The 27,654-nt window shown below is 35.8% G+C and overlaps 1 protein-coding gene across 4 annotated transcripts; it reads right to left on the bottom strand.

The window, feature by feature from the left end:
- Positions 1–107: 107 nt before the first annotated feature.
- SOCS6 (suppressor of cytokine signaling 6) lies at positions 108–27,654 on the bottom strand. Of its 4 annotated transcripts, XM_042838600.1 has the most exons (4): positions 27,451–27,502; positions 21,874–22,091; positions 19,881–20,103; positions 108–5,994 (listed from the first exon to the last, which is right to left on the bottom strand). In XM_042838600.1, the coding sequence occupies exon 4, from the start codon at positions 5,866–5,868 to the stop codon at positions 4,264–4,266; it is 1,605 nt and encodes a 534-aa protein (XP_042694534.1). In that variant the 5' UTR covers positions 5,869–5,994; positions 19,881–20,103; positions 21,874–22,091; positions 27,451–27,502; the 3' UTR covers positions 108–4,263. The 4 variants fall into 4 exon arrangements, with proteins under 4 accessions (XP_042694534.1, XP_042694558.1, XP_042694550.1 ...); XM_042838624.1 differs by lacking the exon at positions 19,881–20,103; XM_042838616.1 differs by lacking the exons at positions 19,881–20,103; positions 21,874–22,091; positions 27,451–27,502 and adding an exon at positions 27,580–27,654.

Raw genomic sequence — 27,654 nt, 5'->3', positions numbered from 1 at the left:
GAATCTAGATTTTTAAGTCAGATACTCAAATCTACAATGTCAGGTTGGTTTTTTATTTTCTTCAGTGTTAGAACTTCATGCAGGTATAGAATACTCCACAAATCTTCTTGTGAATGAAATTTTTATTTACACACTGTATCCAGAAGCAGATACATAAATCCTTATACAATTATTTCTCCAAAATGTGCAAGAAATTACTATAATTTTGTTTACAAACCCAAACACATTAAAATCAATGGACTTTGGATAATTCACTCTGTGGCGTGCTTAGTACAAATAGTGCACACCAGGTCTGAAACAGAGAAAAGTGTAAACTACAGCAATCTGGATTGCAAGTATTAACTTCATGGCACTCCAACATCACTATAAAAATTCTTTAACCCGACATAAAGTCATAGAAAATTCTTGAAGATTTTTTCACTATCTTTGTAGAATTTAGGAGTTTCCAGACACATCAATACCGTATAACGAACTACCATCTTGTCCATTTTTTATTTATAAAGGATGTTTCTAATTTTTATTCTTTGCAGTCATAAAAAGATTGAAAGAAATGAAATTCATCCATAGCTTAGCTCAGAAATTGAAAATACAGTAACAGAGAAATACTTCCTCAACAGAATCATAGCCCATATATTGCTGGTATGCCGTGTAAAATTTATAATTCCAGTATTCACATAGATGAAATGCATCACAAGAAAAACTGCACAGGTTTCACTTAGCCCAGCACCCAATATTCAAAGAAAGAAATTGGCCTTAACAAAATGTAAAGTCAGTTCATTGATGAACAAAGAATTTAATTATTAATTGCATTTCTGATCCTTCTGACAGGAAAGCATCTTTATCAAAAGATGATATTTGCTATGTCAAGAGCAGGATAAGTGCTGTATCCTTCAAATTGATAAAAGAATACAACTTTCAGTTGTTTATAACACTGACCTATAAATTTTTTAAAAAAGAAAAAACAGTGCAAAATTTTATATGTTCAAATAACAGACATTGTTTTACTCTTCTAATCAGCGAAACACAAGTGTTACCAATAATTTCAGTTATTTCATATGCTCAAAAAAAGAAATTTTATTTCAAAGTTTCATTCTGAAAAACATTGTTCCACAATTCAGTTGCATAAAAGGCCTATCTTTTGAACCCTTAAGCTGTTGTGCTGAATAAATAGTTACTTTTCTACTCTATAAAAATGATAGTCACTTAAGTTTTTCTCAGTGTAGCTATTTTAAAAGTCCTCAAAATATCTGCAGTTATTTTCCTTTTTGTTTGTCAAGGACACATTGTTTCTCTAAATTTTACAAAGTAGACATAAAACAATTTTTTGTGGTCACTCTGAGTATTTTAAGTTGTCTCATAATTGTTACTGTGTTTATTCTATATTAATATCTCTTCCATGAAGTTGTAATTACCCTTAAGGTTTTCAAAGTATTTTTTCTGGGTTCCTTCTCCTGGCTGTCCAATTATCTTAACATAAAACATACTGAGAAATTCTGAATAATGAAACCTGTAAAAATAAGTATTGGGTTTTTTGTTTTTGTGTTTTGTCTGCTTACTACTGAATTGAAGTATTTTGATCTCAGTAGAAACATCACCTCCATTTTTATCAAGAAACAAAGCGCTATGTGGTCCCCACATCCTAGGCCTCCAGTACTTTAAAACGTTCCTTTTGTGGAAGCTTTATAGGAGGGGGAAAATGACAAAAGTAAGTTGACCTGATTAAACAAATATAGCAAGGGAGGAATTCAAGAACTGGACAGCTGAACTACAGTTTCAAAAATCATCAACACATATGAGTGAACAAACAAATCTGAAAAGGCATGGGCACGTGTTCTTACATATTTTTCAATTCAGCAATAAGAATGGGATATTATAGATTCAAATACTTTGATTTCAATGTAGTAACTGCTAAATTAACGCATGTGGCATAGTATAACTTTAATGCATTCAGTAGTGGTATTTAATGGCAAAGAAAATATTTATTATACAATAATCTTTCAAAGATTCTGTAGAATGCATAGGCCCTCCAGCTTGCACAGGGAAAGAATTTTTAAAGTGAAGTAAATGCCAGAGGTTTTTTTCCCAAGATGTATGCATCTGAAAACTATAAAAATTATTTTCTTTTTCTCCTCACAGACAGAACCAGAACACTGTACCATACAATAGGTTATTGTGCCTTTTTTGAATAAAGTTAGTGATTCTGATTCAGGGGGGTTAGAGCTGGGGAGATGTCAGTAGAGGAAAAAAAGAAAACAGAATTCACACTTGCATACATGCATCTCAATTGCAGAAACAAATTATGTATATAGACAGCTCTGATTTTTTTTTTTTTAATTTAAAACTTTTACCAGACTAAAGAAGAAATCCTTACTCTCACTTCCTTAAAAGCAAAGGCAGCCTTTATCTACCTTTGTAATTTTTTTGTTTTTTGTTTTTTGTTTTTTTTTTTTTACTTTTTTGTTAAACATTATGGTCAAAAAATAAATTAAAAAAATATAAATTTTGTCTATCAATTCAGGCAACCCAAGATGTAGTGCTATTACACCACCTTGCAGCAATAGTGTATTCATTACTAAAGACTCACTTCAGGGGGCAAAAGGCTAGATAAAACAAAAAGAAGAAAATGACCTAAAAAAAGAAAGATGTATCAAAGATAAACAGCCCTTTCTATGGTGATGTTTACTAACCAGCAACTCCTACCAGAGATGGGGAAGATGACACTCTGAAATACTAAAATCTAGGGACAGAGGGAGACGGGCAGAGTAAGCCTCCCTCCCAAGTCTGTTAGCCATGATCCCTTTAACATAAAAGGGACAGAATCAGAATTTAAAAAAATTAAAAAAAATAAAATAAAAAAGAAAAAAAGAAAAGGAAACAAAAAATGCCATGGATTAACATTGCAAGAATGAATGATTGCAGTGTGGAACCTGTATTCCCAACTAAAAGTCTTTTTCCCTATCGAATGTCAGAATAACTATAAGCTTTTCAAATGCCAGAATCTTCGACAGATATCATAAAAATTTACTTAATGGATTCAATATTTTATATGTCAAAACATATTTCATGACAGTTAACTGAAATATTTTCTGTGGTCATTATATATTCAAACCTCCCCTCCCCAGAATATTGAGGCCTATGAGAATAGAGCTTTAGAGATTCATTTCAAGCAACTTCCATCCAAAATATTATTAGTCCTATTTTTTCCTTTACAGAAAAATGGAAAATCCTGAAACTCCTAGTATTTTTAATAAATATTGTAGAAATCCTCCTATTAGAAGTTTTACCCAATCCCTGAAATGGTTTATCAGTTCGTATTTCAGTAAAAGCTTTTCCTAGAGTCTTCCTACAATTTCAGGGCATATTTTTGCCCAAAGGGAGGCAAGAGGGTGAACAACAGAAAGAGGGGTCCTGGGAGGAGTTTGCTCAATTAACTGATGGCATTTAAAGATATTTGATGTCATCCCGATACTGCAACTTCCTCATAGGTATGATGAATTGACACTCACACACTTCTTTTTTTAAAAGGCCATTTTTAGAAGAACAAAATACTGAGACATTAAGAAAGCCGAACCAACTTTCTCAAACACAAAGTAGTGTACAGACAATACAAGGCTTAAAAGAAAGATGTTTTGTTCTTTATTGGGTTTGGGGTTTTTTGTTTGTTTTTAAGATATCTGCTGCATAAGCATGTCTTTATCACACAGCTCTTCCATATTAGAAATTTATAATTAGGAAACTAAGAAATCGTTTTTAGGATAGATGTAAATTCTTTAATTTAGAATACCAATGTTTTAACCATGATCATCTTTTTCAAACAGGCTATTTTAAAGGAATAAAAACCCATTGAACAAGTTTCATTGACTTTTACTTATGGTTGAATACACATGAAATGTGCTTTCAATGCATAAAAATCACAGTGGATAGCAGCAAAGGACTTGGGGGAAATTAAGGATAATTTGATCATTCACATTGTGATTAATCTGCACATTGATGAAAGATAGCTATTTCACACTTCTAAAAATAAAGTTGAGATCATTCTTTAAAAAAAAAAAAAAAAAAAAAAAAAAAAGCCCCCCAAAATACACAACCCCCCCACCCAAAACAAACATAAATCCAAATGCATTACCTTCCTTTTACACACAAAAATGAAATATTGTTATGGCAGCAAAAGATTTTGATAATAATGAAAGTTTGTAAACTGTAATTCAATCTCTTTTGTTGTTGTTGTTCCCAAAGTGCAAGATGCAAGATTCCCATACGCTTTCAGTAGTGCTTTTCCTGTAAATAATCCTTCATTTTGTTTGGCAAAGGCAGTTTCTGAATCAGGTCTATCCTGGTGTACTGACGTATTACAAAACGACACAGGTATTGTAAAGAACGCACCTGCATAAACCGAGATACTGGATTTGTTAGTCTCACTGGATAAGTTGCAGATCCAGGCAATCGGGATCTTGAATAGCAGAAAGCTCCATTTTCAGAGTCCCTGATCGAATGTTCAATTAGGTCAACTATAGACGTATGCCCCTCCACATCTGGTTGTTCATAAAAGCTAAACCTACCATTTGAATGTTCAATTCTAGTGTGAAGTGTTTTCCCATGGGAACGAAAACTCAAACTTAAAAGATAACGGTCATCAGAACTGTCTCGAACAAGAAACGAGCCATCAGGCACATTAGCTAATTTTCCCTCTGCCTCCCAACGCGTAATGGGGCCCCAGTACCATCCTTGTTTTGCAAGTTTTTTCAGTTCTTCTGTGAGACTTGTCACAACCATAGGACCACTGTTCTGTACAGAATCATAAACTCTTCCAACTCCAGGGGCAGTGTTAGGATCAAAATTCAAATGGCAGCGCATACTTTCGGCCACATGGGCATCAGTGCCATTCAATCCATTAAAGTTCCTTTGGATTTGATTATTCTGCATTGGAGGTAGCAAAGGTGAAAGTGGAGGGACATCACTGTGATTAACTCTTGGACTTTGCAACATGACTCCTGTGGTACCAATCAACAAACCATTCACTGTCTGGTCCACAAAGATATCCGGTGCAACTACTACATCCTGATCCACTTGACTCTCTTCTTCATGGAAAGCATTTCCTCCCACTTGAGAAGAAACAGTTGAAACTTCCATGGGTGAGGAACTATCCAGACAGTAACTACGTGATCCTTCCAAAGGATACATTCCCTCATCTAAAGGCACAGTATACTGAATGTAGTCCTGAGGCATTAATCCAATAACTACAGGCACATGTTCATCAATATGAAGATGCAAGTCCCCATTCTGAGATTCCGTATTTTTTAATACATTGTTTTGTTCCTGGAACACGTTTTCTGACTGCAAGTCATGGAAGTCCTTTCGAACACCATTCAGTGCTGGGCCTGGATTAGAGGAATGGACCAAGGCCTTGACTTTCACTTCCATTTTTATGCAAGTCTCTTCTGAATTTGTAGGTCGAAGGGGCCATGGAGTTGGACTGTAATGATGATTACGGAGGGAAGTGGATCTCAGAGGTCTTTGAGCTCGCACATCTTTGAAAGTTATTGGAGCAGATGACGAAGAAAAGGTGTCATCATCTGCAGAACTTCCAGATGGTGTGCTGCCTTTGCCTTTTTGCTTTTGTTTTGCTGAAAGCCTCCTTTTTAACGTACCCATTAAACTTTCACTTTTTGATCTATTTTTGCCTCCTTTTTCATCTTCACTATTGACTTCACAGCTAGCCAAATCTTTACCATAGCAGCTGCCAAATAGGGAGTCATCTTTTCCAAATTCACTTAAAGATGGCTGTTGAACCACTACAAAGTCACTTTCATCTTTACTTTTATTTAAGTTAAAGGACTTGCGAATTGTTTTGAGACTAATTTTCTTCATTATGACAAGTTACCACGTCTGGCTGATCAGCAGTGCTTGTGGTGATATAGCCCTAACACATGCAGAGCAGCTTCTGCTTCATTTATGTGTTTTATCCAGCCCTCATTTAACTTCAAGAGCCATCTCCTGGAAGCAAATAAAAAAAAAGAAAAAAAAAGAAAAAAAAAATCAACTTCACAAAAGAAATATTTTTAAAATTATCAATAAAGATTTTTTTTTTTTCCCTCTAAACGAAACAAAAATTGCAGCACTTGAGTAAAAGGCATCAAATAAACATATGGGGAAAAAGCTGACGTGGAAATCAATGAGACTCCAAAAGTGAATCTGTCATTGGTGCCTTGATTTCCACAACTTCATTCTGCTTTTATCATGCTACTTTAAAATACACACATATCACACGTACATATATAAAACTGTAAAGCAAAGAGACATCTCTTTCAGAAAGCATGTAAAAACATCCCCACAAAAATAACTGCAGAACATAAAATGATGTAAGATACAAATCCCAGTAACAGTCACACATGCTTTAACACAGATTTAATACAGATTAAAGCATGATTAGTCACAGTCACACTTTTTTTTTTTTTTTCCTCCATAAGGTAGTAGAGCAAATCTCAGGTAATTGTATAATTACAGGAAAACTAATTCAAGTCAATGAAAATAGAAAGAATTTAACTGCAAAATAACATCTACTGAGAGAAAATAATGGAAGCCCCTTCCCAAAGCACTATTAAAAAAATTATTTCCAAACTTTTAGACACAAAGGAGGTAATTCACAGGCTTTCATTGCCTAGTACTACTACTGCTGTTCAGTACTTCTGCCAAGACTAAGCGGACACATCTTCTCAAGTCCAAGGCAACTGTTCCACCTGGCATTTTCTATAGTCATGTGTACACATACGAACACATGACCATAAGCTTGATTTTTCAGTTTCTTTTTCTTCAGCATTGACTAAACCAGTCAAAGAAGCAGTGCTGCAGAGTGGGGAGAACAAAGACAAGGAAAGTAGAAGAGATTGGGAAGTTGCTTCTGCCTTGAAAGTACAGTACTTTTAGTAGCAATCATTATGCCACAAGCATACAATTACACAGCATGTTAGCAGAACAAACTGCAGCAGCAAACTTGGCCCCTGGGCTAAGTATGGCAAACTGAAAGAGACTATGAATCTTAAAATACATAGGTGGATAGACACAGGCAGAGAAAGAGAGAGACATCTCCCTACTTTGAAGACAGACACCAATTTTCGCAGACCTCAAGAACACAAACGCTAAACAATCATATCAAAAACTAGCTAAAAGACAGTGAAAGGAATCTAAGGATTCTGAACTTTTTCTCATAAACAGCAGAAATGCTGAAAGCTTGATTTACACAGATTTGTATCTTAGCCTTCAATTCTTTACCATCTGCATCACACTACTCCAAAGACATGTTCTGTTTTTATAAATAGGAATTTAATATCTAAAATAATCTCAAAAGATAAATCTCTCTGGCAGCATATATACAGAAATGACAATGTTACACTTTGAGAATGACTATTGAATATGCTTGAACAAAACGTGTTCTACACTTACCAGTCTACTTTAATAGCTGATATTTTTAATCAAGCAAAATGCATGACTGCCCAAATTCTTGAAACTCTCTTTCTATACAAGTGATATTTCACATAAAGAAATGATAAAGACTTTTAATTCAAATATAAATCACCAGATACAGTGTGTGTGTGTGTGTGTGTGTGTGTGTGTGTGTTTACATTCAGAAGTCCAGCCCATTAATCCAGGAAAAGATTATAAAAATCCAGTGAATGACAGTCCTGGCCGAAGCTCTCTGAAGCAAACTGAGAACACCAACAAATCAGATAAAGTCTCTAAACAAGTTTTATCTAAAATGAAATCATGGTACATTATGACATCTTACATGCTTTTTTATCCAAGACAGAAAAAGCAAAAGTATCATGAAGTCCAATACCCCAACTGATCCAAATATTCTTCTTCATTTGTACTAGCAAATGAAAAAACTAGCAATTCTGCATTACATATATGTTTAAACAGTTCACAAAGTGAGATAAGCTAACATACTTGCAAGTATAAAATTTTTCACTGTCTGCATCCACAGAAGTTCAAACAGAAGAGCTCAGCATGCATTACTTCCTGGAATACATTAAAATGAGTTGCTGAATTTCATCAGAACTCTCAGCAATGCAGCAGCTTCACGAGTATTTTCTATATAACAAGAATTACAGCATCACTGAAGGCTTGCATAGATGTGCTCTTCCAGTGCCATCTGCTGTACTGTGCATTTAAGAAGTCTAACTAGAAATACCTCTGGAAATGTTTCTGGCAGGTATTTGTAACTATAAACATGCTCTGGAGCACATTAATGCACTGCAAAGCTTGGTTACTGTAAGCAGTAATATTTGGAACACTGACTGAAAGCAGGAGAATAATCAGACCCAGAAAAATAATGAAATATTAATGCAGACTAAAGAGACAAAATGAAAGATTAATGCAGACTAAAGAGTCAAAATGAAAGTTTGGCTTATCAACTTTCAACTCAAGCTCATTTCCAAATCCTTAAAATTATGCAGATTGATAAAACACAGGCATCCTGACTAACAGTATCAGGAATTACTATCCATTACTATCCATTAAATACCATGATCCTCTTTGTGCCATTAAAAATAATCAAACCTAAATATGTATACCTCATATTGAAGTGAAAAAAAAAAAACAAACTACCACCAACATATTAGTCAAAACATGAAGTATTAATGAACAGATACAAAGCTAAAGCTTTACAGGCTGCTTATCTTTGGAGTCAGTCATGTGCTCACATACTGCTATTACACAGGCACTAAATTTATGAAAAATTTTGAAAGCTAAAAGTAGCAGTTTGTGAAATCTAATTAGATGCTGCAAAATGGTTGCAATGACTAGCAGTCAAATATTTATGTCAGTGCATTGTATGCAAAAGTAGAAAAGCAAAAGTGATCATCTATATTTACATGGCCTTCAATCACTTCTTATCTATTTCACACTTCCAGATTAGATATACTCATTTCCTGAGACAAATCTCATGAAAAAATTCTGCCAAAAAAATACTACCACCAAAATAAAACAGCATTAACACTTAAGGATTGAAACAAAAAACATCATACTACAAATATACAGCACAATGCAACTTACAATTATGCCAAGAATTGCCAACTTTTTAATAAAAATATCATCCGTAAATTTTGTCTGGTATTATTAGTCAATAGTGCTTCAGATAGCTTAAACTTTCCTAAAAGAAATATTAATCTGCTCATTTATTTCAATAAAGTGAAATAGTCTAGCGTTTAACTTGATTTAATTTGCTTCCCTTGAAAAGTCTAGAGATCAATTAGAATACATATAATATTTACACAGAATCACAGTAAGAACTGCATCATTTACAACTTCCAGCCAAGCATATCTTACTTCAAAACATTTGGCACAGCTGTGTATGGAGCTACAGTGAAGAGAATAACATTGACAGGGGAGGAACAATCATGAAAAATACAGATCTGGTGATTTATAAGCTCAACTTTACAAAAAGAAAAGCTTTTCCACTATGAGCCCCATCAGGCATCAGAACACATTCCCCAGAGTTGTGTAATCTCTATCCTTGTAGGTTTTCAAGAGTCAACCCTATAAACTCTAAAGAAAGCTTGTCTGATTTCAGGGCTAAGGATGCTGAACTTGAGATGTCCTGAGATTTCTTTCAAACTGAATTATCTTTCAGTTCTATGACTTTAAATATTTTGTACTGCCTGAATTTTTATTAAACTTAACATTTTTTATGGACTTCACATGAAAATCAATGTTTGAAAACACTTCGGAATTACAACTTTCAGTGCAGTACTACAGATTCATTAATTCTAGTTTTGCTATTGCAAGAAGAAGAGGATTCAGCTTATAAAGAAAATGCAAACACTAGAATAAGCTGCAAATGTTGTACTGTAACAAGCTTCTTTGGAATCACACCGCATGAACCAAGTAACATGCTTCAAATTTATTACATTTTTAACAATTATTTTTATACTCATACATAAATACCTTTAAGTAAAACAAACAAAAAAAAGTTTCTGCATTCTTGGGGTGTGACAAATACCAGATTTTCATTACAGTAAGTGAATGAAACCTGCAGAAGTATGAAGCGTCACTCTCCTACTGTCCCCCAAACTCTTTCTAGAAAATACCCATCCATTATTTGGCAGGACATCTCAATAACAGCATCTTAAGGAAACACAGATAATATGAGAAGTAGTTTGTAAATTCCTAAATACCTCTATATATTCCAGCATTCCTAAACCTTCTAACATAAATTACCAGGAAGTCGTTCTGCATACATGTTCCCATTCTTTTCACTTCAACAATGAAATCTTTATATGATTGGAAGTTATATCTTTATACCAGTAACAGAAAATATTGATTCAAGTTATTTTCTCCCGCCTACTTATAGTTTTAGTCATAGAGTTACATATAATATACTCATTAAAAGAAAAGAGAGACTAAATACCTATTTCAAACACCATCATAATTTTTACAGAACATTTTATTAAATACAATGTGGCAGCTTTCTGACTAGACTTGCTACTAGCATATGGTGATGGTAAGGCTTATCACTTTCCTGATCTTCAAGTAAACTCCTACATTACATTGCTCTTTAAAAAGAAGACTCTCAAAATGAATTCATACAAATTCCACTATACGCTCCTATGTTGAAAGTTCAGACTACTTTGAAGACAACAAAATACAGTTTAAGTAGTAATTTGCTTGGTAATGGATGAACACTATTTTCAAATGAGTATGAATTTTATGAAAGTTGATATCATCCTCTCCTGAATACCTGTTTTTTTCCTCAAGTACGAATAAACACACCTTCATATAGAACTAGAACAAGGTAAAGAACAGATAAAAGCTCAGTACTGTCTACTCATATAACAATTCAAAAATACTTAATGCTCCCAATTTTTAAGTTAACAAGGCAAAAACTTGAACAGAGTGTAGATAGTATAGACCATCTGTTTAAAAATCCACCTCCTATGATTCGAATAGCCATGGAAATTTCTGTCTGTTTCTCTGAAGGCCATTATAGCTGAACTGGTATTACACAGAGAAACCCTAACCTCTAGCAAAGAATAAGCAAAGTATGCCTTTAATAATAAGTGGAAAAGTGAGGTAAAGTAATGACGAAAAAACTGACAGAAAGAGACTACTTCACCACTATCCATCCATAGAACTAACTTTATGCAAACCAGTAATGGAACCATTTACCCTCACTCCTAGCCCCTGTTGGAAAAGGATGTTTCTTGATCCGGAGATCTGGACTTTATTAATCCATGCTTGCAGTTAAGCTCTGTTCATCTTTCCCATATTTGGTTGCAGGACAGAATATTTCTATCTGATTGGTAATATTCCTCTGGGAAATTAGTGAGGAGTGTTAAATGGCATATTTGTATTACAGTTTATCTGTATATATACAGCACTGTAACTACAATGATTGCATAACTACAATAGCCCAGGCCAGTTACTAACATTAAACATCTTTGCCCAAAGCTCTATCACCCTCACACAAGGATGGACTGGGCTTCACGTCTGCTCTTGAGCTACCACAGGCACATTCATCCTGTATGCTAAACTGAAAACAGAGCTACCTAACATGAGGACAGAAGCCAGAAACCATCATCTCAAGATCAGTTGGGTGTCATTAGACCAGCACTGCCATGAGAGAAGTGAGCTCTGGGGAGGCGAGTGACCAGCCATCTCATTCATTCCTGTTAAATCTTTCACCGACAGGTGGGCATCAACACCAAAACACAGAGCAAAGCACACTGCAGTTTTTCATACAGTTCCTAAGAGTGGCACAAGTACCATCTTCCACTATTTCTTTTAAGCAGGCATTTGATAACATAGTATACTGCTAAAAAAAATTTCAAGCATGCTGAGAAAACACAGGAAAAAAAATAAAGCCCCAGGCTGGCTTTCAGACCCTCATGAACAGTGAAGGGAAAATGAGCAAACAAAAGTAACAGCAAATCAATTCATGCTAAATCAATAGAGAGAAAAAGCGAACCACTTCTGCTGAATCAAATGACAGAAGCTACTAAAGAAACCTGTTCTGCATAGCAGTTGTGCTTTCTCTGTTGGAAATCATATCCATCAAGTGCACATAAATCTTTCCTTTTCTTTTTCATGCAGAAGCAGACTAAGAATGAGAATAATGCTCAGTCAGGCTCAATTTTCATCTCTTGTTATTTTACCAGCCTGCACCAAACTGTCTGTCAGCAAAAATTAGGTTTAGTTTCATAAGCAAAGGTTAGATTTACCACAAGATGATATACAAGAATTTCAAGTAGAACTCCATCCCACTTCTTCCTGAGAGAAGGTATATATACCAAAACAATTCTCCTCTGTTGTAAGGTATGCTGGTACCCTCAGCTTGGTAACAGGGAAAACTTTATGCTTATCTAAGATATATACGCAATCCTCCTAAACATTAAAATATCTATGTGAGGAGTCAGAGAAAAGTTGCAAGACTACAATGCTCTACAAACCAGCTTCTCATTTAGCTTCAAGGACCAATAGCATGTTTTGTAAAAAGGAACAAGTTTTCAAACAAACTTGCTAAAAGACCTGTGCCAAGTTACCTGTAGTAAACTGTACACTGGCTACAACAATATAACGCTTTGGGCAATGAACCTATTCTGCATCTTCTTATTTGAGAGCAAAAATAGTGTCTGAAATGAAAATAGCAAGAACTAAAGAAGGCAGGGAAGGATAACCAGTAAAAAAATGCACTTCTATGCTTATTTTTATGGAAAGGTATACACAAATACTTGAATCAGAACATGTGTTGAAAAGAACCTATCCCATCATACAAATGGGGGCACCAGAAACTAATTCTTTACACAGTTTCTTCTTGAACCCAGATACATATCAAAAGTAATTTCAGAAATACTACCTGACTATTTAAAGCATAGGCCAGAAAGAAAGAAAAAAATCAACCAGAATATTCTCTCAAAGTGGTTTTCTGGTCAGTATTAATCTGACTGTTCTTTTAATATTAATGACAAATAATATGATTGTGAGAAAGTCTTCGAATCCTTCTGAAAGAAGGAATGAAAATACTGAGATATGCAACAGCTGAACATTATATTTTGTTGGCTTGTATTGGTGATGATTTTCCTTTAAAAGTTTATCTTTTCAATTTGAGCTACTTCAGGATGGTGTTTCTCTTCTTGTAGAAATACTGTCACTGTAGAGAACTACTGAAATAAGAACAAAACCTTCTGAAAAGGGCCACATGCCCACAGATATTTTGATGAGAACATAAAAGAGGCGCTGTGCATTATCTTTCACACATTATCAAAACAAACTTTCAGCTTCTCAAACCAAATCAGCGTCACCAATCAACTTCACAAACCACCAGACATACTGAAAGGGCAATACAGAAACACACCTCCCAGTTAGTGCATGTACATGAGTGCCTCCATCCTCAAAAATACTCAAAAGGAAAGAAACGAGGGGCAAGAGGGGCAAGAGGAAAATCCAGGAAAGTTAACAGAAACACCACCATCACAGAAGTTCACTACACTTCTTGCCAGTATAAACCTACTTTTTATGTTGCTGCTCTCTCAAAATTAAGAGCTGCTAATTTGTAATAAAAATCACATTTGCCTGTCCAGTTCAGCTGGTAAGAAAATGAGTTGTAGTTCGAAATCTGGATGAAATAGCATTTGTACACTATAGCACCAACCAAGAAGTAAGACTGGCAATGACAACTATGCTCTTCTTAAGCACAATATAGGATACTCTCTTTTTGACAAGAAGAGATGAAAAACCTAAGAAACAAGTCAAGAGAACTCCACAGTCACATTCATTAAAAAAAAAAAAAAATGGCATCAAAAAAGCACAAACACAGAAAAACATCCTGTGCAAATACTTTCCAGGTAGTAAAGTTACTTTCTAAATATTAAGGAGAAAAATCCCCTTTGTTGAAATACCCCAAGTTACTATTAATTAAAATAAGTTGAGTAAGAACATATTTTTCTTCAAGTAATAATCCAAATTTAGACATCTAATAAACTCCACTAGTACAAAAAGAAATCTTGTTATAACTCTAAGTTTCATCTTAAAAATAAATAAATAAATAAAATTCTTATTCCGTGGAGTTTTAACACATGCAGCACAAGTTGAAACAAAATAAGCTAAAACAAGCTTTCAGAATAAACAGATGGAGACTAGTTGGAAAATGTATGACTGAAAAAATAAAAATCCTTTTTGTCCACCCTACCTAATTGGAGGATCTTTGACTTAAGATTCCCACTCCTATTTTCAGCTCAGAAAAGACCACTTCAGCACTAGAAGATGCAAGCACACACACATACACAGTCAAACAGTAGTCTTACACCACTTTTTTTTCCTATTACTCCATCTTGGATCTTGCAACTCATTAAGGCTGGACCTGTGGCTTCAAATCAACTGCAGAGAGATTAGCTTCTGACTGGGGATGAAACATACTTTAAATTTATATGACCAAGTAGGCAGCTCTCTGAGATCTTTGCAGCTACCACCCTCACCACCTCTACTGTGTCATTTTCAATAACAGTAACAGCTTTCTTTCGTTAAAAGATACCACTCTATCATCTCAATTTAAGTTAAGATGCAGCAATCCTTTATAATGCAGTTAACCCTCTACATAAATAGAAAGATTAAGTTGACCCACTACAGTCTGAGTGGAAAGAAAGCACAAGGCCTTGATTAAAGAAAGGAGCAAAAAGATCTTTTGTATATAATATTTAATGTTGTACAACATTCGTACATTTCACTTAAATCTCAAAGCACCGCAGAGGAGGAAGAAGCAATTAATAAGAGAGGAAGGGACTGACCTCTGCTTTCAGACTTTCTTTACTTAATTATCAGAGGGGCAAATACAATTTATTTGCTACAAGGCACCACAGAGATCTTACCCTTCTCCTTCAGACCACATAAAAAAAGTTTAATCTCAGTACAGCATAAATACTTGCCTCATATAAAAGCATTAATTTTCCACACATCTTAAAGACTTACTAAATTTCAGACTTGCACAGACTCCTACATCTGTCCCTTTAATTTTTAAGCGCATTAAATCTGTTGTTTCCCTTACTTTCTCAGTGGAAAATTCTAAAACAACACAGAATTCAGTTTCTATATATGGAAACAGCTCTATTCTATATATTCCTCATCTGTGTGAAGTGAAAGAAATCTCATTTCTGTGTGTGAAATTCATGTATTTTTTCACTCATTGATTAAACACTTTTTTCCAAAATAATAACCAATTGTTTTGCTACAAATGCACATCATTAATAGAAACACAACATGCATAATAAAGTATATGTTACCATTCAGTCTAAGCCTGAATTACATTAAGTGAAACATGAAGTACCTGAGATGAAAATGCATCGGCTGAATTTAAATAAAAAGTATTTCTAGACAAGCCTGGATTTCCCAATCCTTGAAAAAATAAAAACTCGATAAAGCACTGTTTTATAGTAACTTATGCAGGCTACAGGTCCTACTCAAGAAACCGAGTTCCCTACTCAGTTCTTCAGAGGTTAGAGTTATATTCAATAAATTCAATACAGTTGGGTTTTGTCTTACTTTCTGTAGAAACAAAGCTTCAGCAAGCAAGGCTCTTTCTGTTCATATGCATCACATCCCCTTCAGGACTGCCAAAGTTTTAATCAATACAGCACGTAAAGGGCATCTGAACTGAGACAGCAGCCATTGCAAAAATTCATATATTCTTAGAAAAATAAAATCCAAGGCATGGACATCGCTAAATACAGGAAAAACTTCCTCTGGAGTTCGAAAGTTTATACAGAATAAGGGAGGAAGCTCAGATTAAATAGTCCCAGTCCTCACAGAGCCATGCGTTTCACAAAACTTTTTCACTATAACACAAAAAAAATATTTAACTCAAAATATCAAGATATCACATATGTTAATTAGAAGCAAAAGTGATTTGTTATTGTGATGTAGTTTTTATTACTGAGTAACAGACAAAACAAGAATGGTTTATGCAACACTGTATCACTATAATGAGAAATCACAAGAAAGAATATTAAAAATTGAAAACATTTTCTGTATAACATTGGTTCGAATTTTGAGGTTTTACTTCTGAAATCTGCTAGTTCCACTAGCAATTTTACTTTCCCCCAGCTTGTAAAATAATCACTAAAACTATCAAAGACAACTTCTGAAACAACTTCTAATCATTTACTTTTCCTCTTAAACAACAGTATAATGTGAAACATGGTTTTATACCCTTTTTCTGAGTTGTTTACATAGGAAACATATCAAAAAATTTCATTAGGGCTCAAAATTCAAGAACTCAGAAGTTGAGAAAAGCCAGAAGTTGCCTATGCAACTCTTTTCTGTCTTGCCTCATACAGAAAACAAAAACGCTTACATTAATTCTATTCTTCATCAAGCTTTGAAGTGTATGATCCTATAATTTACTTACAGCATACTAATTAAACTCCAAATTCCAGAGCTCACAAACAGAATTATTGGCTTAATTAAGGATTTTTGCTGTCTCTATATCAGACCCTTAAATGTTAATGCACAGGCATTCAACACTCCATTCAACACTTACTGAGCCAGAACATGGCGAACTCAAGTTCCACTGTTTTAGATGGATTCATAAGCTGACTAATAACGTATATGCACCAATGGGACAAATTCAGGTGATTTAATTCCAAAACCTGAATTCTGAACTTCAATGATGTGGAGTGATTTGAGGCAGGGAGAGTTTGACTTACAGGGGATCTTGAACCACTGCCTACTTAAAACTGAAATCTCCCTCATACCTCCATGAAAGTATATAATGTCAACAGAACAAAATGAGCATGACTCAAGTACTTGATTGCAGCAGCAAGTTGTCACCCACTAAAGGAGATCAATTAGTTAAAGCCTGTGGAGCCTTTCAGGAATTTGCTGACAACACAGAAATAAGCAAGAACAGAACTTTAGGTTTCATCTTTCTGATGTACTCAACCTTTCAGGATAGCTTCTACTGTTGTCCTCTACTTAGTAATGATTCAACTTTCTGACATTCTGTTGAATTCTGAAGTCTTTAAAGAAAGTAAACTCAGACAAATAGGCTGACTATATTCATCTCTAGAGTTTAAACTTTATATGAAACAAGCACTTATTATGCTAACTAGTGTCTCCATCGAGACAGAGCATTCTCACAGTTCCTACCATGTTTTGCTTGTGACACTACAGATCTGAGGCTGACGGCCTGCTTTCCAAAAATACAATTCAAAGCAAAGTACATTTTGACAAACTGCAAAGGTCAAAGCTACAACCAGCCTAATCTAAAATAGATTTAAAGTATCTGATTTTCATCCAAGCTAAGATTTTTTTCACCATACGTGACTCCCCCAAAACTCAACAGGGATTGCAAGTACGTGGGGCACAGAAGAGTCAGGTTCCTTACAAGCCCACAGAAACTAAGACCTTATAGTTAAGATATTGCTAATCAAAAACCCTCTCCCCTACACACACAAAGCTGCTTAATCAAGGAAGCGCTCAAACACCAGAGATGCTTTTTTGTTTCTCTAGTTTTAAATTAAAAACTCTTTAGCAGCCCTTCGCTTTATTTTTGCATACAAAAGCAGTACTCTATCTGGGCAAAACTGTACCTAGGCCTACTTCATGGCTATGCCTTGCTTCTCAGGCATGTTCTGAAAGGGAAACATGAAACTGGCCTGTCATCACCTCACAAAATCACGTGAAATAAAATATGAGCACAAACACTTTTTCTTCTGGGCATCATGAGAAATGGATAAGCTATTGCAGTATATCTCTGCACATCACAAAAAGAATTTTGCCCCATGGGAAAAATCAAATGACAAATTCTAGCAACCTGGAGAGCAGTCCTAGGCATGATGGAAGGGAAATTCTTAGTTATTCTTCTTTAAGATATTCTGCTGTGAAGAAACAGTTTAAGAAAGACGAACTGGGCCAGAAAGTCAGTCTGTGTATGTGCAAACAAGGGAAGTTTTGGGTAATTTTGTATTTAATCTTGTATCGTAGATAAATGTTGCCCTGTAGAACCTAAGCCCAACGTAGTTCACCCACAATATAGAACAGTCCACAATAAAGAACAGCTCAACAAGATGCTTCACTCAAACTTCAGAATCCGTTCTTAATGCAAAAGAGTATATAATACAAGTATAAAGAACTCAGTCTTGCATACAGTTACATTAGCATCTCATTTCTATTCTGAACACCCATGCTACTCAGCAAGATGCAACCCAACTGAGAATAATATTGATTTGTTTGAGGCTCTGAAAGTACCTAAAAGGAGGGAAAACTTAATTCAAGGAAAAGGTTTGCATACAAAAACATTTTTCTAATAATCTTATAATTTCTTCCCAAGTAAATAAGATGCACTCTGTTTCTCTCTTTCCTTCTTTCCTCCTATCTACACATATTAGTTATCAGATTCTTAAACCCATCTTCATCATGCTTTTAGGTATCAAGATTTTAAGGTTGAAAGAACCACAACACATAGAAAAATATAATGTTCATCACTCCATAAGTATCCTACACGATCTTCCTTGTTACACACAAATGATAACATTAGCAGTTAATATTACAAAAGGGGGTAAAATAAGAATTTTGGTTTAAAGATAAATATTTAAGATGAAAGTCCTTTTCTCCCCCCCAAATAAAGTAATGATGACTTCTTTCAAGTGACTTCATAGCTTGTGTTGATAATCAAACTATAACATTTCCCATTACTTCTAAATAAAACCATTTGATTTTTATGAGCAAAGACAGCAATAAAATCTCCTACAAACTGCAGTCATCACAAGCTAATATAATACAGAAGCAAGTTACTTCAAAAAGCTGGAAAAAATCATTTTAGTTCAGTTTTCGAAAAACTATGGTATTAATTAGGTTTAGTTTACCAGGCATGTTCTGTAAGTGGAATAAAATCACTGATGAGCGGTGAGAAAGACCAAATTTAATCTGCCTTTCAACAATCTGAAAATAAATCTAAGAATTCCTGTTGTTTGAAAAAAAAAAAAAATATTCCCCCCAGTATTTGTTCTTACTTAATTGCTTATTATCAAATTTGATAGTTTTATGATATTTAATAAGTACACAAAATCTCTATTGCCTCCATCTTCACTTCTAACTACCCCAGTAATCATATTAAGCTCTGAATACAATCAAATTTGGTGGCATTTGAGGGGAGGGGAGAATCCTCACTCATTCTTTCAAAACTCAAAGCACATGAACGGCTGTAACATAGCTAATCACATTCTTCACATTGTGCCTTGATAAAGCAATATTTAAGTAATACAGCAGTAATATACTAAGCTTCACTTGCAGATTCTGAAAACATTTCCAGAATCTTCAGAATCAGAAAATGTTTCATACGAGGCAACTAAAGAAAGATCATGTACCATCATGTTTCTTAGAGTACTGCACGTACAAACAAAATGGAAGAAGTCTCATAATTCTGTTCTCTTTTCCACTGTTAAGATTCCAAATTGTTTTTCTTCTAATCTTCATTGCAATATATTCTGTTTCTAATATCCCCAGCATTTTTTTTTTTTTGGACTCTCCATGATTGATAAGCTAGCCTGTCAGTTACTAGACAACACTAAGACAATTTTAAAGCTTTATGTTTAAGAAAGCTTTAAAACTTTATGAAAGAATTAATCATTTGGAATGGGACATTTGAAAACAATCCTTCCAAACTGTCATGGTTATTTCATTAACTGTGTATTCCCTACTTAAAAGTAAAATTGGTACGTTTGTTAAAATACGTATAGAAGATTATGTCAGGATTGCTTTCACCCCAAGTCTAACCAAGTCTATACACAGAATGATGAACACTATCTGATACCATAACCAAGCCTCTTACAGATTCAGTTAATGAAAGAAAATCAGGGCTTATTTACAGGCAAACCAAGAAGAAGGAAACAAACCAGAGAATGCGAGAGGACTTTCTTCTTGCTGCTTAAAGACTGGGAGATCCTCAGTCAAGATGAGACCCAAGAGAAAAATTTCCTCCTCATAAAGTGCCTTCTGTAAGCATGCAGCTGCTCTCAGAATACACTCTGGCAGAAGAGCCTGGATGTGTTGACCAGAAAGTGCATCCTGACTGTTTTTCCAAGTTCTTAGGACCCAGCGCAGACAATAATCCAAGCTCTGCATTTGGGAAAATAAGAATGTAAAACACAGCTTATTTAAAATATTTTCCCTCCCATTTTCAGTGGCAGAAGGCCCAATAAGAACAAACAGTAATTACCTTTTTCATGATTTATAGCTTGGCCATATAAGAGTAACAGTAGAAATGGCTGTCTTCAAAGTACTGTCAAATACACAAGGTAAACACACCTGTGGAGAGTGTTATCTCCATCTAATGTCAAAAATTTTATTATTTTGTTTCCCTTAAAAAAGAAAGTAAAACATTACAGAGCTTTTCTAAATTGACAGTCCTTTTCAGCCTAGAGTGGAAAAAAAACACTGCACAACTAGTGCATTGACTAAAATAGGAACACGATTTTTACTGCATGGGCAAAACTTCTTAGCAATTTTTTTTAATGAAGACCCAATTTGCCAGAGTTTAGGCTTTTTACAAGACTGCACCAGATCTGACAGAGTTTAGTCTACATGCAAATTCTGTGATTTGGGGTCAAAACTACACCCTCTTAATTATTCATAGTTAAGATCTTTTTTTCTTTTTTCATGTCCCATCCAAACCTACACTGCAATAATCAGCAGTTAGGAACATCCTGCTACGGACAGCACATCTGATGGAGAAAGAATATCTTCATTAAAGTTTTTAGAGAGACACTGTTTTGTCCTGATGCAAACTGGAAAGCTTTCAGGTTGGTTGTTGTTGCATTGATTTTTTTGTTTGTTTGTCATTACTGCCTGGGGTTTATTACTGTTGTTGTTAAGAAATATTCCACACAATTCTAAATAAGCTGATTTTATTTTTTTTTTTAATATTGAGTGTCAGCCCAGGAAAGATCAATTTATGAGCAGACATTTAACTCAATGGCACTGCTCACAATACAATATGTTTAGCTTGCACTTGAAGAACTGGAGTCTTAAACTGAGGAACTTCAAATTGGTGTATAAATTCTTATATGCAAGACCAAAGATAAAGTTTTCATTGTCTATATGAAATAACATGCTGCATGAAATTTATACAAACACAAAGTCCTTAAGATAGCTGTCTCCAGAGTGAGGTCAAATTTCTGCAGAGCCAGGAGTAGAGGAGCTCTGCTGCAAAAGCTAGCTGAGCTTGAAATTTCAAGCATGGAGGAAAAAAAAAAAAAAAAAGGGAGACATATATGCACACAGAATCTGCCTTTTCCTCCTGTTCTCTCTGGCATAGATTTAAACTTATGTACACTATAAATAAAATAAATGTGTTAACCCAATTAAGAAATGAAAATAGATACGTACATTTCAATGTTCACACACTGTTTTCCATGATAAACCATTTAAAATAACGCAAATTCCAAGAAGCATCTGATTTTGTGGTATGCAAGGCTTCTGATTCCCTAATGACACAACTCCCCTTCATTTTGTTCTCTTGAACATCACTGAACTACATTTCAAATAGCACTACAACAAATACGATTGGTCAGTATAGAGTCTTAACCTTTCAGCAAGTGACTGAAAAATATTTACATTTTCATTTATTTTCCCAAGTTACTAGACTTTTGCCCAAAACCATGCCAAAGACCTATGACTAATCCCTAATTATTTCTCAACATTATTTATTACTAACCAAATACTCTCTTTTCTAAAGCCAAGAAAAGGAGAAAAGTCAAAGTTTCAGAATGCATTGGATCAGAACTGGTTTCTTCGGTGGTTTTTTTTTCTTTTTTTTTTTTTAATCCTCTGTTTTCCACTGAAAAGAGAACAGTGAATAGGAGGGGGAAAAAGCCACTAGACACCCACCTTACAGTGATCCAGGAGAGATCTTCAATTCAGCCCAGAGACTTTACCTCTGAATGCACAAACCGACTATTCTGGAATCAGTCTCCTTGGGCTGACCAAAATTCCAGCCTGCAAGCCTTTCCCAGTGCAAGTTTCATCAAAACCAATATGCTTGCACAAACAGCTTCTGTTCAGTGAATCCAGTGAGAATTCTTCAGTCACAGAGTTCTCACCAGCATCTGAAAGAAGAGTGTCATCCTGAAAAGCTGCCTATCCTGTTTTTGGAATGCAGCTTCTACAAATCTCACACTATAAGGCACAATTTCTGGAATCAAAACCTCTTTACCTGATGCCACTGGCCTGTATTTCTGTATTTCAGTTATTAAACTCCTAATCTGATACCCAATCACCAGTCAAAAGAGTAGGTAAGGGATTCTGAGAGTATTAAAACCCATTACCAATGTCAGAAACACAGTTAATATCATAGCTTGTAACTGCCCAGTCTTGTAGCACTTCCCAAGGCCAAGTCCGGGGATTCTCAGAACCAGAAGGACAAAAAGGAAAGCAAGCTTCACCACTATTTCAGAGACATCTTGGGATCAAATATTCTTCAGAAACATGCGGAATAGCCTACTAATTTATTCTTGACCTTTTTAAGGAATACAGACTGCTTTAGAGAAGGGAAAAAAAAAATAAAAAATCACCTACTCAAGACTCCTACAAACTGCTGTTTTAGCAGATTTACCACAGAACGTCAAGATTAATTAAGAATAAAACTACTCAAGAAAAACAAAGATCACGCACTGTAAAAGGAAGCCTGACTAGAATCTCATTTTCAACGATTTTGTCATCGAGAGTAACAGTCTATGTATTGTTTTAAGTAATGCAGAATATCCCTGAGGAGCAATAACTAAAGCTTTACCTCTACGGTTTCAAATGCTAAAATTTATCCATTTATGTGCTAGCTACATGTATCACATTAACTTCAGACCATCAAAACCTTACACAAGTCTTCTTACAGATCGGTATCTAACTATGCAAGTTAAATAGTACAAATACAGCTGCTGATTATATACTGCTTTGGGAAGCAAAGAAAAATACCACATATCTGTACAGTTTACCTAACAATACTCATAGGTTCGTTTTCATTGTTTAATTTTTTTTTTTTTTTTAAACTAGAGACCACTTAACAAGCTATGCAAGAAAAAAAAAAAAAAAAAAAAAAAAAAAAAAAAAAAACCTAACATCTATTTATGCCTTCAATGCCAGAAAAAAATGGCTCTCATCCAAAACTGTTTTACAGCAGTTTACAGCAGAATTATTTGGTTTTTATAACAAAAAGCACACATACCTTACAAATCTAAGATTTTCTAAAGCTGCCAACTTACTTGCACTTACTGATGAAAAAGAATTTTTAATCGGAATACAAGAAACCTCATCTGCTCTGTGTGCCTGATATATACATAATAGGAAGCAATGTTTGGAAAGCAGCAACTGGACAGAAATACCTACACAGGACATCTTTAGGTTGAGGTTTTGTGCAAGCAAGACAAACATTTTCCATATACCTTCAACAGAGTTTTAATGTCAGAGTCAGAAGATGACAGCTAATTTACTTGCATCCTCAATAACCAAATGAAGATTTATATTTAACTTGAACAGTTTTCTTGGCAACACAGCATCCAAGGAACAACTTCTTAGGTAATAATATGGCTTACATCCTTATCATAAACGAAACCAACTGAGCTCCAAAGAGTTCGAAGTGTTATATGAATGATTAAAGAAACAGAAAAGAGACACTATTTTATCTCAGTATTTTCCAGAACAACAAAAACAAGAAAATAATTATGGCAAATAACACTTTATTTAAAAACAAAAAGACAGCAATTATCTGTTCTTGAATCCATATTACAGTCTTTAGTGAATAGTAATCAGATTTGTAAAGCCATACACCTCAAAACTTTCTGAAGCTATCTGGAGCTGCAGATGCTTATTCCTTGCATGCTCATACATGACAGAAAAGTCAGAAAACCATGAAAACTGTTACAAAAAGAAAAAAAAAAAATAATCTGGAGTAACTTAAGTAAATCTAAGAGCTCAATTTTTAACACTGATGTGAAAGTTTTAATTCTGACAGTAAGCAGCCTAAGTCAGAATCTGTATTATAATGTCTTTTTAACATCAGTCTATGCAGACTCTAGCAAGGCTTGCACAACTTTATATATTTAATATATTAGACAACATTTCACATACAGCCAGCTTCATATTTGCATCCAGGACAATAATTCACAGCCAGTTACTTGTGGGTCTGGTTTTAACTACTAGAAGAGGCTGAATTAGGTGAGCCATCTTTGTTTTATTATTCTTATCACAGAAAATCACAGAAATTCATTTAACGTATACATACATGTTTTGATTTGGAATGCAATTATTTTCAGAGAAAAATAGAAATAACAATAGCAGAAGGGATCTACTGATCACCATTTATCTTCAGGTCATATTAGAAGCATATCTATCAGAGTGGAATGAAGCTGCTTTTTAAACATGGATAGTGAATATTCTATTAGAAGCACGATCCCCTTATTTTTAAATAACATAGTACTGCACATATCCTGTCATCTGATATTGCCAATGAAAATTTTCAGGATTTTTTTCCTTTTGAAGGATACTTCACTTTTCTATTAAATGTAAATACATTGGGATCCACACGAGCCCCTCACAAGGAAGGCTCACAAAAACTTAGGAACTTTGTATCAAGTACATTTAGGAACTTTGTATCAAGTACATTTATGGCCTTCTGAAGACTTACATGTATTTCCAGAAAATAAGCATATATTAAAAAAAAAAATGGAATGAAATTAGATTTTGGCACAAGCATAAGGATGAGAAAAATTACTAGATACTGCTGTTCCTCTTTAAAAAAAAAAAAAAAAAAAAAAAAAAAAAAAAAAAGAGGAAGCAAAGTTCTGTATTTCTCTTAACACTCCACTGAAATATACAGTCAATTTGCATAAGAACTCTACTCTGTTTTTCAGTCCCCACCCTACCCAATTTCCACTCAATAAACTTCAGTACTTGCACTCACAAGTTAAAGTGTATTTACTTTTATAATATTTGTAGTATATTTTCCTCCATGCAGCATCACAAGCCTCTCTGTTTTGTTGCTAATGGAGCCACCCTCTCTGTTTTGTTGCTAGCACACATTAAAGCCTTACCAACAAGCCGAGACACACCAGCAAAGATCAGTCTCCTTTCCATTTACTTCTCTATCATTCGCCTCCCTATGGCATGTTGTACTACCAAAACAGCACTACATAGGCCCAGGGAGGAAGTAAAGTAACAGCAAACATGGCACATAATGAATTTCCCTGAACTATGGCCTCAGTTTTGCCAGCAATGATGCAGCAAATATGTAGTCAATTCAAGGCAATACTACTAGAACAAGTCTTTCAGACACCAATCCTCAAGTTACCCTACAAATACAGAAGTTTTCATAAAAACATAAAGAAATTAACATGCTTCTCAAGAACTCTTGATTAAAAGTCCACTCTCACTCCACCTCTTCACTGCATTAAGCAGAGTAATGTGATCTACCTGCACAGCAATGGGGACCAAGTTGTGATTTTGCCCAAGCTTCCTTTTCTAGGCCTAACTCAAAGTATCTGACTGACCCACTTCGCAACCTAGGAAGAAACAAATTAACAGCATAGTAAACATCAGTAACACCAGTATCTTTTTCATATTTTACTGAGTCAATTTTTAAGATTATCCTACATTGTAACTTACGCTACAAGAACCCTTAGTTGAACGTATCTAGCACCATGAAGACCCTCGCAAAAGCTTGAGAAACAATACAGTGCTTCTTCTCTACTGATCTACAGCAGGAAGCTTCTGGGGATGTTAGCAAATGCACATATCCACATAATACTACAACTACTCATACTTTTAAGGTTTAATTTCATTGAATCTTAACTGCTGGGGGAAAAAACCCAACAACATCTATTTAAATCTCAAAAGTCAGGGAATACGTGCTTGATTCAAGTGTACACAACAGGTGGGCCTGCTCTAAGTGAAAGTTCAGTTCTAAACTTAGTGTGATGCTGCATAATAAGAAGTATACAATAGAAGTGAAAACTTTGTTAAAGGTTTTCTTCACTAAAGTAAGCACTTCGAAAAAGCTGAAATCTGCCTTAGTAAGTTAGGCAGAAAAGCATGAGCTACAATTACTCTCTTGCTGTGAAAGACTCCAAAAATACCTAGATATTCTCCGGTGGTTTACATTTTCCAGCCAAGCTAGAGTAATTTATCTCATAACTATGCCAAAGCTTACATATTTTCTACCATCCAAGGATGGGCTAATTGATGTGAAACAAAAATAGCATCCAGCCATGGCAGAAATGCGGAAGGATTATTCTTCAAGTACTTCTATAGAAATCAGCTCCCTAAGACAGGAGGCCTGCAGCAGGCATTTTTAACTACAGGTGTGCTAAGAGGTTGGACGTGGTGTAAGCATTACTGGCAGGCAGGAAAGAGGGGTTGAGACCTCATCATGAAAGGGCAGAAGAATATAGTAACTGGAAGAGACACTTTCCCATTCCAAAGAATATTCTACTGCTAGTGCCATCTTAACAGAGTAACCTTCTCTGCAGAAAAATACTATCCTGCAAATTATCACGGTTCTAAAAATATGGGGAGAAATGATGAAAGAACGAAGGAAAAAGAAAGACATTCAAAGCATCTCACATTACAGCAGCATTCTCTGCATCTCAAAAGTTCAGGGTTTTGGAAAGGTCTTTCTTAGACAACAGATTGGCAAGGACCAGAACCAGTTGTTTCTGACCAAAGCTACACCATTAGGGAAAGAGAATGGAAGAGGCAGTTTGAAGAACAATAAAAGCTAGTAAAGTTTCTGTTTGTTTACCTGTTGTTTGGATTTAAAAAAAAATATATATAGAAAGATCTTAAGCTTTTTAAGCCTTTAAGTGCTGCCTGTCTCAGCTAGCAGTGCTTCCCTTACCCCTTACACAGCCCTTGGCATACCCTCAGTTAACAATAACATGACATTTACAGCTTCACCTTCCGCGAAGCTCCTTCACAGTGCAAAGCCCCGACAGCAATAGTACAAAATGACACCCCTGGCGACCTGCCCAGCAGCAGACCCTTGCAAACCTAAAAATGAAGGCGGATGGACGGGGAAAGGAAGCAGCCTAATTCGGCCGCCCCCCGGTCACGGCACAAGGCAGCTGCGTGAGCACTGGGGCAGCGGCCCAGGGGAGGTGGGCGCAGGGCTGCGAGGAGGTCGGCGGCGGCCCCTCCTGCCAGGCGGGGGCTGTGCAGAATCCCCGCGGCCCGGCCCGGCCCGGCTGCTCCCTGCCCGCCATGCAGGCCGCGCCGCAGCCCCGCTGCCTCCGCAGGGCCTGGCGCCGCCGCGAGCTCGGGGCGCCGCACAAACAAAGGCAGAGGAGGCCGGGGCTCGGGATGAGGGATGCGGGCAAGCTAAGAACCGCACCGTCCCCATCCTGGCTCTCCATCGGCTGCCACCGAAGGAAAGAAGAAGGGAAAAGAGTGGGGGAAGGCCGTTGCCCCGGGGACGCTCACCCAGCGGAGGCCGCGGTGTCCCGCTCGCGGCGCGGGCCTCTCTCCGGGCACCTCGGCGGCGCGGCCCGGCCTGAGCCGGCATCCGTGCTGGGCGGCGAGCAGCCTCTCCGGGCGGCGGAGCGGACTCACCGAGGCGGAGGAGGAGGAGGAGCTGGCGTCGCTGTTGCTCTTGCGGGGCCCGGCCCGGCTTCGGCTCACTCCCTC

This window comes from Centrocercus urophasianus, unplaced genomic scaffold (genome assembly GCF_019232065.1).
Source record: "Centrocercus urophasianus isolate 14NV4802_14NV808 unplaced genomic scaffold, USGS_Curo_1.0 seq_11, whole genome shotgun sequence".
Taxonomy (NCBI): Eukaryota; Metazoa; Chordata; class Aves; order Galliformes; family Phasianidae; genus Centrocercus; species Centrocercus urophasianus.
This window is presented reverse-complemented; position numbering and strand designations above follow the sequence as displayed.

Bases quoted from the DNA above. Each gene is read 5' to 3' on its own strand.
- SOCS6 (XM_042838616.1), bottom strand. From the start codon at position 5,868: ATGAAGAAAATTAGTCTCAAAACAATTCGCAAGTCCTTTAACTTAAAT.